Here is a 12,676-nt window from a genome sequence, read left to right on the forward strand (position 1 = left end):
CTTGTGGTTAGGGTTGCCCGATAATTGACATTTTATTCCGATACACGATATTTTGGACAAAAAGTATCGCGATACGATACCAATGACGTCATTACTATGCTCTAACCAGCAATGCAGGTGAAATTTAATAAATCTTCAAAGGCATTTTTCTATGTTTTTTATGTTACACCAAAATATGTTTTTTGTTGAAAAGTTTCGTCCCCTTCAGTTGTTCACGTAGTAGTTTGTAAAACATTTACCTTAAATCGCTGCCTTGGATCGCAAGTCATGGTTAAAATATCCATAGTGTCTAGTATCGGATCGGCACTGATACCATCCAAGTATCGGACGAGTACCGATTCTACCACTTGGTATCGGGTATCGGCTATGATCCGATATTATTGACCATCCCTACTTATGACCTAATATCAATTCCTTGATTTAAAACAAGAGCATTTCACTATCTCATTATTAATTCAACCGACAAAAAGTATGATCCTGGTTTATTTTACATTCGTCTGTCCTAAAAAACATTGTGCAAACTTTCTAAACATCTCAGGGGTGGGCGATTATTATTGACAAGGGGACGCATAAAGACAGAAAATGTCTTGGCCGTCCGGATCAAAAGGAGATTGTAAATACACACAAAATAAAGTGTGATTCATTTGTAAACATAGCTATAAATATTATAGTTTTGACAACACGTTAAAAGTAGGAACAAATTTTCTATTTTCTAAAAGTTTGATAAAAAAGTACGATAAAAAAGTAAGACGCCCGCCGAATTAAATTGCTTCACGGGCCGAATTTGGCCTGAGGTGAGCTTGTATAACCTTTCAGGCCTAAGGCTTTTTCGATTCGTGTTTGTGGCGCAAAAAAAGCCAAAAGCCAGCTCATGCGGTAGAAGTACCGTGTGCAAAACCACGAGTGCCGGGTGCAAAATATAATCTACACAACGATTGGTGAAATTCAGGAAAAGCTTTGCTTCGTTTGCGATTCTAACGTGGATTGCAAAATAGAGGAAACTAAATCGTTATCGGAGTGATCACGTGATGACAAAAACATCAACCGAATCAGTTTTTTAAGGTGGTCACGTGACGCCAAAAACGTTGATTGGACCGAAGAGGCTTTTAAAACTCGGAGATCACAAAAAAAAGTTTAAATATTAAGATTATTTATTAAATTCTACCGATCGACCGACCCTTGTTTTGTAGTGTCTTGCTTTTCAATTGGTTGAATGTGAGCAGAACGCTCTACATGTGTTCTTACATGTTTTTCAAGCAGACAACTGATTGTCTTCCTACCAACCTAAATATATTGTACATAAAAGTGTTGCAATCATTAGCTGTTGTCGTAAAATTGCGCTAATCAACTCACTACCTATCTGCAAAGCAACCTGTAATTTGTATACTGTAAATTGCACATAAAACTCATCAGATAGAAAGATACATAGATATATGATTTTATTTGGAACATAAAAAAAAACAAAAAAATAAAAGTGGCCGAAATCAAAACGTTTAGCAATATTTACCATTCCCAGGAGACAGCGAAAGACCGTAAGGTTCATCGAGTCAGCTGTCTCCTGGTTTAGATTCAATTCGAAAAAACTGTAAAATTAAAACACAAAATTTGATTCATAAGTCTCTCTTCCATTGGCTTATAAGCATGGTTGCGCTCTCCATGTACCCAAAAAGAAGGACAACCGAAACAACCACGTTTTTATTTTACTTCTTGTATTGAAGGCGCATCAATTTCTGTTCATTTGGTTGCTAGAGTTAACAGAGAACAGTTTAATTTATGCGGCGTGTGTGTTTGTAGTGACATGGCGCAAGGGCTTAAGTCGTCAGCTTACATTCCGCACTAGTAGATAGTAAATGTCTTGCCAAGTTGAAAATGAATGAAAAGTTATTAGAAACGTCTAAAATGCTGCCTACTTCTGTACAGGCTTATTCTTACTTCGTCTAATCGTGATGCCTTTTAATCGAAATAATTTTGTCAAAGCAATGTTTATACACGTAATAAGAATATGGGCTTTGATATTCTTATTACGTCTCACTACAACCTCCAACCATTGTGCTTTAATCTTGTCAAAGCAATGTTTATACAGTTAATGCACGTTTTTTATTATCTTTAACACATCTATATATAATGTTGTTTCGTCTCATGTGTTCAGCTGTATTCCTTAAACCACTGCATTCAAATCAAATTCAAAGCAAAATAATATCTTCCTATTTACGCTGGCTGTAGGCAGAATGTATTTGGTTTTGTGATGACTTGTTTAATTACGAATTTTTGATGCGACCCAAACTAGGTCTGAGTAACACTTTAAATTTATCTTCGCAACATTTATTGTTTATTCCCTATAAATATAACCTTTGGTTTTATAAAGATCCCAGTGATAACCTGATTTAGAAAAACGATAAAAATTTTAGCTTAACGATTGGCCATGTGACATTTAAAAGTCTTAAAGTCAAATTTTCAATTTAATCATAAAACACGGATCTGAGTAGCTTTAAAATGAATATTTTTATTGCAACAATTTTATTCTGTATTTCCTTTAAACGTTATTGTTGCCTAGTAGAGTAAAAAAAATGAAGTCTTGGCAAGTTAGTGTATATTAGGAAACATTGTGGAAAATTACCTTGTCAACGTTACATGTTAGGCCTTTGTCGAAGAAAACATACAAATATAAATAAATAATATAATATACTTTATCATCTACATGAATATATATAGATGTTTCTATCTACGCAGGTTGTTTTGATTGAACCAGTAGCTCAAAAGCAAATGCAAACATACCAAATATTTTAGTGCAATGTAATTAAGTCCAGCCGAAATATAATATCTATAGTCAAAGAACATGACGTAATCCAAACTGGTAAGAAAATTCCCCTCACACTCGACAATAGGCGGTAATAATTGAAAAAATACGTTCCAAGATGTAAGTGCTATTACCATAAGATCAGAATTGTATCGCAAACCTGAAGATTTTTTTCTGTGCAATATATGCAGTTTTATAAATGATCAACACACAACAATTCCGGTGTTTGAAGATATTTAGACGAATTTTTTTTAACTGCTGAAAACATTTAATAAAAGAATTCTAATAGATACTTTAAAAGCTTTTTTTTTGGAAACTCATGGCAACATTACCAGGTATGTCAAGATAAAAAAATGAAGCCGAATATGAGTGTAAAATTCCCAATACGCCGTGTGAGGCTCTTTGCAAAGGCTGCGCAAAACCTATTTGACATATTCCACAAACATCAAAACAAGGCAAGGACGCAGCCAACAGATTACGACTGTTGGTGCTCCAATATGTTGACGCAAAACGCAGGTAATCTCCAGAGGCGCGGCGCACTTATAATCTGCCGCTTGTTCAGACCAACCACTTTCTAACAAACGCATTTCGCTCGATTCTGAGCCTGGAGCGAAATAATCGAAGCTATTGGCTCGCCCTAAAAATTACGTCATTCGATTTTCGATCCACCTGTAATAATGGCCGGTTAAAATGCGGAAACGAAACTTGACCGAGATATGTGAAACATCCCCTTTTTTAAATCGAATTGCGCCAGTCGATGCGATTATTGCGTAATCCAGCTTGGTGAACTTCATCGCGATATGACGTCACAGTAATGACAGAAAATAATTTAGCACCCTGAGTAGGTTATCAAATCAACGGGTTGAAAGCAAGTAGTTTTATTAAATTTTGTGTCATGATGTGTAAAACTTCAATGATATTTGTTTGAAGTATTTGTTATTATTATGTCACATGGTAAAATACTTCAATATTGACGGCTTTTTAAGCAAAGTATTGTAGGTGTTAATTACATTGTATAAGCAGGGTTGGCCGACACGTCGATCGCGATCGACCGCCACATTTCACCTGGTCAATTGTGTTAAATATGTATTACGTCATTACAGTAGATCGTACACAAGCGGAAAATTTAAATGACTTATTGCTGTCTGGACAAGCGTAATAAAGCGTTCTTTGACGTAACAAATTAACCTCATCGCTGGCTTGAAATGCAATTAACGCTCAAAATATTTATGTTCTTGTGACTTTTCTACCGAACCAGTCGATCGAGAGACTCTAAAAAATATTTCAGTAGATCGCAGTCAAACATAAGTTTGCTTCACCTGCCGTTTAGAATACCAACAAAAATAAACAAATGCCATACATAGATTGTAAAAATACAGGGTATTTTATTAGAAGTGTTTATGTGTACAAATAGGCTTGACATTCATATAACCAACGGATAAGAAGAGTTTGAACGCAAATCCAATAAGTGTAGGAACAACAAACAACCTTATTTTATCCTCTTTAGCTTAATTAAATCGTTGTCTGATTGCCTATGATATTTACGTCTTATTTGCATAAGGTTAAGAATTGGTTTCATCTTGCAATCTTAATTTTGTTAGACATTTAATGTTTTATTTTTTCGTTTCGACACGTGCTCGTGTACTTCCAAGTCGCAAAGGAATATAAGCACAAAATTTCCACTAACTGTAGCATAAGCGTATATACGTATATACAACGATTAGGTTTTCCCCTTACTCTATATGTGGAATAAACGATTCCTTATACACAAAAATGAGAAACGCCCATTAAATAGCCTAGTTTAGATTGAAAGAATTCCGCTCACATTAAAATAAAATTTCCAGTAAAGTACAACTTGTTTTTGCGAATAAAATGCCATTACCTCATAACTTGACAGACTAGAAGTGTGTCCACGTGATTCTTACACATAGGTGTCTAAGTGTCCAGTGTTAGTGGAAACAGAACGAGAAACTGCCTTCGAAACCACAGCTCAAAAAACACCAGCTAGAAGATGAAATCGCCACAGTAGCCAGTAAGAATTACGGAACAGAAAATATGACGCACTTCATATTGCATTCTTTGCAGCCGCTCTATATAAAAGAAGGACTCTTGGGTTAGAGTCAGTCTGCTGGGCCTGAGGGGTTTATCGCGGTATATGTGGTAGTATACACGGTGCACGGATAAGGCAGAGTGTATCTTAGAAATGGATACAACACATCGATTCCGATGGCGATTAGATAACCAGGTAAAGGGGATTTCTTCAGCTTTGCGTCAAACATCGAGGCCGTTGTGTTCTTCGCAGGCTTAAAAAGCTTTTATAATGCGATCAAACTTGTTGATTGTATAAAATGCGCCGCGCTGAACTAAATCTTAATTACTTGAAAAGTATTTTTGCTGACCTAACAACTAGTTAAGATTTCAGTGGTTTGCCGAGAGGTTTGTTAGTAGAAAACGGTGAAAAAACTTTTACGCGATTTGTAATCAATTTGTAAAAATAAAAGCATTACGTGTAGAATAAATACTAACGACCAAAACGTAAGTTGCATTTTGTGAACTTTTGCATAATTTGTGTGTTGAAACTGAATAAAGAGTTATTTAAAACGTAGCAAAATGCCACTTACCTATGCCAGGAATTTGACAATTAATTATTATACATTTAAGAAAAACCAGATATTATGCTCAAAAAATTGTTTTTGTTATTTTACGATCACGCCAGCAGTTATAGCCTTGTCAGTTTTGTGTTTTATTCTTTTGAGGTCTATTTTAGAATTTTTAAAATGCCGTCGAATAAAATTATTTCTTAAAGTTGTTCTTTTTTATTGATTCAAAAGTTGTACTTAGCGGAAAAATAATAAGTTTTGTTAGAATATTAAGTTCAACCAAAAAAAAAAGTATTTTTTTATTGTGTTTTGGCAGAAACAATTATAGCAGGTATTTTCATAAACGCTGAAAATGCTGCGACAATTTATACTTCTTTGTTTGGTCAGCTGCATTGTCGTCGCTCAACAAAGTGGACCTGCTTTAGTCACAGGTAATTTGCATATTTTCTCAACATACAATATCTAAAATTACGATATACCATTCACATGTGTTTGAAGCAATTTTAAGAACTATTTAAACATTTGAAATGGTTAGAAATCAAACAACTAAATGTCAAGTGTATTTGATTTTATGGGTTTATACGCCTAACAAAAAATGATATAGAAAATTTATGTTAAGCGTTCAACCGTAAATGTTTAAAAGAGGGAGAACAAAACATTTATTTATATTTATGCAATTCGTAATTGCCTTAACAACAAATAACTTGTAAGTTTTTATATTTTTCAAAACATATATTTCAAACAAACTATAGAGACATTTAAGTTGGCAAGAATTCTTGTCTGAACAGTAAATGATATAAAATCAACTGAATATGTAAGTTTAACAAGAAATATTTTTAGGTTAGTTTACTGGTGGCAATTTTGAAAGCTGTTTTTTCTAAAGTAACCGTTCAAAGACAAAAATCAACGCCGCGACTGAAAATAAAGTTACTCTGTTATATATTACGCTTAACTTGACGTGACTTAAGTCTTTGGGACAATTTTTTGGTCATTCAGTTAAATCACTTTGGTAAACTTTTTTTTATAAAATCGGGATATTTATTTTAAATGTTTCACGTAAAACATTTTGCTCGTAATATGTTGGATTCTGCTAATTTTTTTATTTGCGTTGCTATTTATAATGGAACGAGTTAACTAATTTTAATAGTTTAACGTTTTATTTTTATATCAATGACTTGACTCGGATTTGACTTATTCTAATAATGACTTTAGTGGGACTTACGTCGATTCAACAAGACCTGTTTTCAATATTGGTAATGGATTTATGTAGTAGGCCTACCACCTGGTGTACTATTACAGTCGAGCCGTTATTGTTGGCCGGTAAAATGACTTGGGAAGAGCTAAATAAAAGCGGCACAAGCATGTGTATTTTGTATGAATGCAAACCACCCCCATGACACATTAAAGCAAAGTTTTACAAAATCGTGGCATACATATTAAAAAATCGTGCAAATAAAACTTAACCCAAGTCACATAAATATCAGCGTATTTTAACTAGGGCGATTATCTTGTTGAAAATGAGAAATTTTGTTTGACATTATTTTGACCTAATCGAAACACATTGATTTAAATAACACATTGTTGTACAAAATACTGCATTAATGGTGTAGCGCAGTTAATCATTTGTTTTTTATGCTTTACTGACGACCGGTGGAACACAATTCAGTAATTTGCTCAGTTTATCAAAATCTCTTGAAAATGCTTCATTGATATTTTTAGCATATCAAAAAAAACTAACAGCCATAAATAGTTTGCATTAAAGTCTGCTTGCCTGTTCGTAATTCGAACCGCGTTGAGTTAAAATAACGGTCTTATAAAGTGCGCGTTTAATAATGTTTTGTGCTTTTAAGATGGGCAAATTTATCATACTTTTCTTTAAGTTTCCAGCACCAAGGTCTCGATAGATGATTGGGTAGATTCAAGATCGAAAACTACTGACGAGATTCCAATGAAAAACGTCACTGAACCACTTAACCCTGGTTCCAGCGTATCTGGTGAGTTATGATACTGTCCATCAAGTTAAAAACAGTTAAAAACCCAATATTACACAACTATAGTCATAAACAATTCTTTTTGTTTTTGAACTGACTTATTTAGTAGTAACGGTAAAATTTGGCCGACATGTTTGGAAACTATAGTAAACCATAGTAAGAATATCAAAGCACATACAGAAAGGTAGCATTTTAAACGTCAAAAGTGACTATATAATTATTTAACATGATAATGAATAAAGAGTTACTCGAAACGTTCAAAATGCTCCCTACTTCTGTATGGGCTTTGATGTTTATTCTACGTCTAACTACAACTTCCAGCCATTATATTAACATTTATTCGAAACGTTCAAAATGCTCCCTACTTCTGTATGGGCTTTGAGATTCTTACTAAATCTTACTACAACCTCCAACCTTGATGCTCGAATGCATATTCGATGCAAAAAATCCATAGTATGACTAAAATCCTAGTTTTGTTTTAGTGTTGTATCCATAATTCAGTAAATATTCAGGTAAACAACTACAGATGGATGCTAACATAAGCAAGTCTTTGGTAATAATAAAAAGCATGTTCGTTCAAGGCTAATACTGTAGCACAAAATACGGTGTACCAACAAATAAATATATTAATTAGGATGACCACAGTACTACAAAATGTGTCTTATAATACCTTATTTTTTACGCGGAAATGAAAAAACTTGCATTGAAATCGAGAATTAACTTCGTTTGTCGTTTTATATTGTTTACTAGTGGGCAAAATCAAGATTAATTTTTATCGCAGTTAAGGAGATTAAACCTGTATATTGTTAGCCCAGGGGCGCTATTCACGTGTTGCGTGTTCTGTAAAACTAGACTATAAATGCCGTTATTTTGAGCAATAGTCGAGTTTCTTTTATGTGCCTAATGCGCCACGCATCCCTTTAATTAAAAGTTTTGCCAGTTAAAGTAATAAACGCAGTTCTTTTCACGCTATAAAAGGCGCGATTAAACGGGACTTTAGCTGCATATTTTGAGCACTTTATGTTCACTGCAGACGAATGTATGCTACGACGATTAATTATCGTTTTATGAAGTCACGCTATGACTTTCCTTGGGCACATAAAGTTGTTTTCACGCTTCTTATAAATGTTTGATATAACCTTTACTTGGTGTTATAACAAAAGGTAACAAATTTTTTATGGTTTATTTAATAGCCTTATTAAGAAAATTTGTTAAGATATTTAAAACTTGGGACTATAGGGGATAAACTCACAAGTCAATTTATACATATATGTATTGCTCTGACATCCTTCACAGTTGGCAAAAAGCCTGATTTTAAGTTTAATGACGTCACAGTACGACATAACTTCGTTACGTAAAAAAAATTTTCACGGACCCGCAAACCAAAAACCTCAGATCTATTTTCGCTCATCACTTAGCGACCCGGTTCAATTTCCTCAAGCGCAAGTTTTTTGTTTATCGACCGGCAAACAAACTCCTAGAAACTATATCTGCTCATCGCTTAACTAACGATACACTTTTTTTCTCAAGCGCACCTCGAATTGACGTCGATAGCCAAGGAACCGCAATTCGTAAGCACAACGCTATCACAACTAACCACAAAATCCCCGATCACCACTAAACCAACGCAACCATCCACCAGCGAAAACACACCAACCAACCCTACTACGACAACTCCGCCACCCACAGCCGTTGTGACATCATCGCACAAAGTTGTGACGTCACCGGAAACGTCACCTTCCAGCACGGAGGCTCCGGCGACCTCTAGTGGTGGATCTACGGTTACCCGAGCGCCTACAGCAGCGACCACTAGCGGAAGTTGCAAGGTGTCGATCTCGGATTTGAAATTATTGGCGCTTTTAATATTTTCTGTTGTTCTTTTCACGTTGCTGTAACTATTTAAACTTTGCAGCATAATGGCTGAAGATGTGAGTTAGATTTAAAACGAATATAACAACCTATACAGAAAAACATAAGCATTTGTGGAAAGACTATTTTTAAAAAGAATAAAGATTTATTCGCTCACAAAATGCTATACCTACTGATGTATCCGCTTTGTTAATTTTTTATGACGTTATTATTTTACAATGAAATGGCACTCACTAGCAACCCCAAAAGGTGTATACGATGGTATTGAGAATCCCTATACATAATGTGCATTCTGTGATCAAAACCTTCTGGAGCCCTTCTGACCATCGATAACGGCACACGATATATCGCAGCCTGCGTAGCTCAGTTAACAGAGCGACATTCCTTGTCATTCCGAGGTCTCGAGTTTAAACCTCAAGGCTGGTTGTTTTTCTAGCCTAACTTTGTTTGCAAGTTTCCGCCTGAAATAAACCTAAAGTTTTGTGGATAATGGTTGGAGGTTGTAGTAAGACGTAATAAGAATATCAAAGCCCATACAGAAGTAGGGAGCATTTTGAACGTTTCGAATAACTCTTTATTTATTTTTAACATCGATGTTGAAAATGACTAAAGAGGTATTCTAAATTTAAGGCGTAAAAGGCATTTTACAATATGTTCATCCATATAACATGCTTAACCACACTGACCTATCTAAGTTTGCCTTGTAATTTATTTTTTGCCGTCGACTCTTAAATAGTCCGTTGCTTTCATGCTTTTTTTGCTTCATTATACCCCGTTCATCTTTATTATATATACGTTCAATTTTCTTTGGTACGTACAGTTGTTTTTACGCTTATTAAAAATGTGCCATACAACCTTTGTGTGATGTCATACCAAAGGGTAATAATTTTTTATGGTTTTATTTATTTAATAGCCTTGACAAGGCAATATCATCAGTACGTTTGAAACTTGTATATAAAGGACTATATAGGGGCTAAACTGACAAAACAATTTACATATATTTGTATTGCCATAACCTGTTTTAAAGTTGCCAAAAATCCTAATTTAAAGTTGGCAAAAACAGTAAGTGGTGAGATTTCAAATCGTTTTTGGCGATTTTAACCTCAAACTGCCAAAGCACAATAACGACAGGGATCCTGGACTGCTTTCAACAAAATCAAACTTTTGCAATAGATTTTAGGTTTAAGTTAAGCCACAGTATTTTTACCGCTGCGTAATTGAGACTGATAAAAGAGAACACGCGAAACTTTATGATAGATTTCAAGTGACTTCGTAGGTCGGTGGTCGGCAATCACCGGTCCGAGGGGATTTCTCTTCCGTTCCGTTGGTTGCTAGATTTAAATTTTGATTAAAACCCAAACAGTATAACCTACATACAAAGCCAGGTATAAGTCAAAAAAAATAAAATGTATTAAATCAGGCAAACAATGTTTATAAACAAATATAAAATGATTTATTATTTTGATGTTCAGTCAGGAAAGTTGTCGAAATAAACGCATGTGTTGTAATTAAAGTTGTAATAAACTTCCTTTATTGAACATTTGTCTTTGTTTTGAGGTCGGTCCGCGACAAAATTTCAGTTTCCAACTGGTCCGCAGTGCGAAAAGGTTGCCGACCCCCTCTAGTAGGTGAGTTGTGACCTTTAACTAATGAGTGGTAAAATTATGACAGTTGAATTTTAGATTCGGAAGTTAGGACTAAATCAATTCGGTTAATTTTGCTGAAACCCGACTAGAGTTGTGCCGTTCACAAAACATATCTTTATTGCTTAGGCATGAGGAACAATTCAAATAAAAATAATTAGGATTTTAAGAAAATGATTAAAAATTTGAGTGCTTAGTAATTTGATAAACAAAAGAGATTTATTACAGTTGGAACCTAAACAAAGGTTAACAAAAGTAGCATGAAAGCAAAAGTTGTCAATATTTTTCAATTTCATTTAAAATCTACGCTTACCACTTCCCTCAAATCGGACTCGGGACTCGAGTAAGCTGCTCAAGACTACAAATCCTTAGTTTCAAATGCGTTTTCGCTGTAGCAAGTTCGGTACCGAGAAGACTGCACACTGTAAATCAGTGATTCTTAAAATAAACTGCGAACCCTCGAAAACCAAAGAATTTCGCGGACCATGGTCGGCGTGGAGTTTTTAGAGATAACGTCATAGATAGACTTGTGCAATCTGCTGCTTTAGGCCGAACTGACGCCGAACTGAAACAATTTGTAAATACATAAAGGCGCAAAAGAATTTTAAAATTCAACTCTTTCTTAAAAAAATTAGCAATTAATAAAAAAATCTACAGTTAAAAGGCCTTCATGAACCCCTATAATTATCCCACGTACTCCTAAGAAGTCAACGAACCCCAGTTAAGAACCATCTGTAAATCATTAAAGTGTAGTGGTGTACATTGGAATATGTTATGTTGTTATATGACACTCAAATGAATGAATTGCTGTACTTATCCTGAATCGACTTTTTTCTAGCCTGAAGTCGGAATTTTAAACCATTGCGCCGTCCTGAATGATACAAATAGAGAACAATACAAACATCGTAAGCCTGATAAATATTTTGGAGAGATCGTGAAGTCTAATAAATAATTTGAAAATATCGTGGAGTTTAAAATTAGTTTCAAATTGGCAAACTGGGTGAATTCTTGCGACAGACAAGTGTTAAAACTGTAACACAAAGCAGCTAACTGTCACTGGTAGAGAATGTAGAGGGCTCGTGGTAATATTTCATTGAAATTACCTGACGCGCATTACGTCACGAACGCGCGCGGTTCCTCGATTGTTTGAAAGGATGTGACGTCACACGGGCGTGAAAGTTAGAGAGACTTGCGGTGGAACCAGGGTAGGAAATCCTATGTGGCTCAGTTTGACGCAATTACAACACGACCATTTAACCATGTTTATAAAAAATACTTTAAACTCAAGTTGTACTGAAACTTAAGTTATTTTAAAATCGCTTGCTTATAACGCTGATAAGAAAAAAAACTGTCTTTGCGGTTTTGCAGTGTCAATAGTAAATTGCTTCCTTAAGGCTTGCGGTTTTGCAGTGTTTTGTAGTTTTGTAGTTTCTTAGTAAGTTGCTTTCTCAAATATTGCGGTGTTGTAGTCTCAAAAGCGCAACTAGCCACTTTTGCCGTGTTCAGTTGTTTCATAGGACTCTAAAACAGGAAAAGTATTTCCAAGTCATCGGTTACAACTTAATAGTATATGCTTTATATCGCTTTAGGAAACGTCGCAACTCCAGTGACCCCCGAAAGCATGCAAACCACCAGAATGGTTACATCTACGCGAGTTGCCATCCATTTATTACCACAAATGCAATAAATGTTTAACTGAATTGGCCTATTTTCTATTTTGGTGAAATTAACAAATTGCCAGCCACAACGAGGAAATGTTTAGATATTCTTGGGTAA

At 34.9% G+C, this 12,676-nt stretch overlaps 1 protein-coding gene across 1 annotated transcript; it reads left to right on the forward strand.

Annotated features, from left to right (window-relative positions):
• Positions 1–5,711: 5,711 nt before the first annotated feature.
• Positions 5,712–10,111, forward strand: LOC146166473 (uncharacterized). The gene is made up of 3 exons (XM_083389424.1): positions 5,712–5,828; positions 7,278–7,391; positions 8,919–10,111. The coding sequence occupies exons 1-3, from the start codon at positions 5,750–5,752 to the stop codon at positions 9,281–9,283; spliced, it is 558 nt and encodes a 185-aa protein (XP_083245550.1). The 5' UTR covers positions 5,712–5,749; the 3' UTR covers positions 9,284–10,111.
• Positions 10,112–12,676: the final 2,565 nt, after the last annotated feature.

Source organism: Ascidiella aspersa, chromosome 1 (assembly GCF_963924565.1).
Source record: "Ascidiella aspersa chromosome 1, kaAscAspe10.2, whole genome shotgun sequence".
Taxonomy (NCBI): Eukaryota; Metazoa; Chordata; class Ascidiacea; order Phlebobranchia; family Ascidiidae; genus Ascidiella; species Ascidiella aspersa.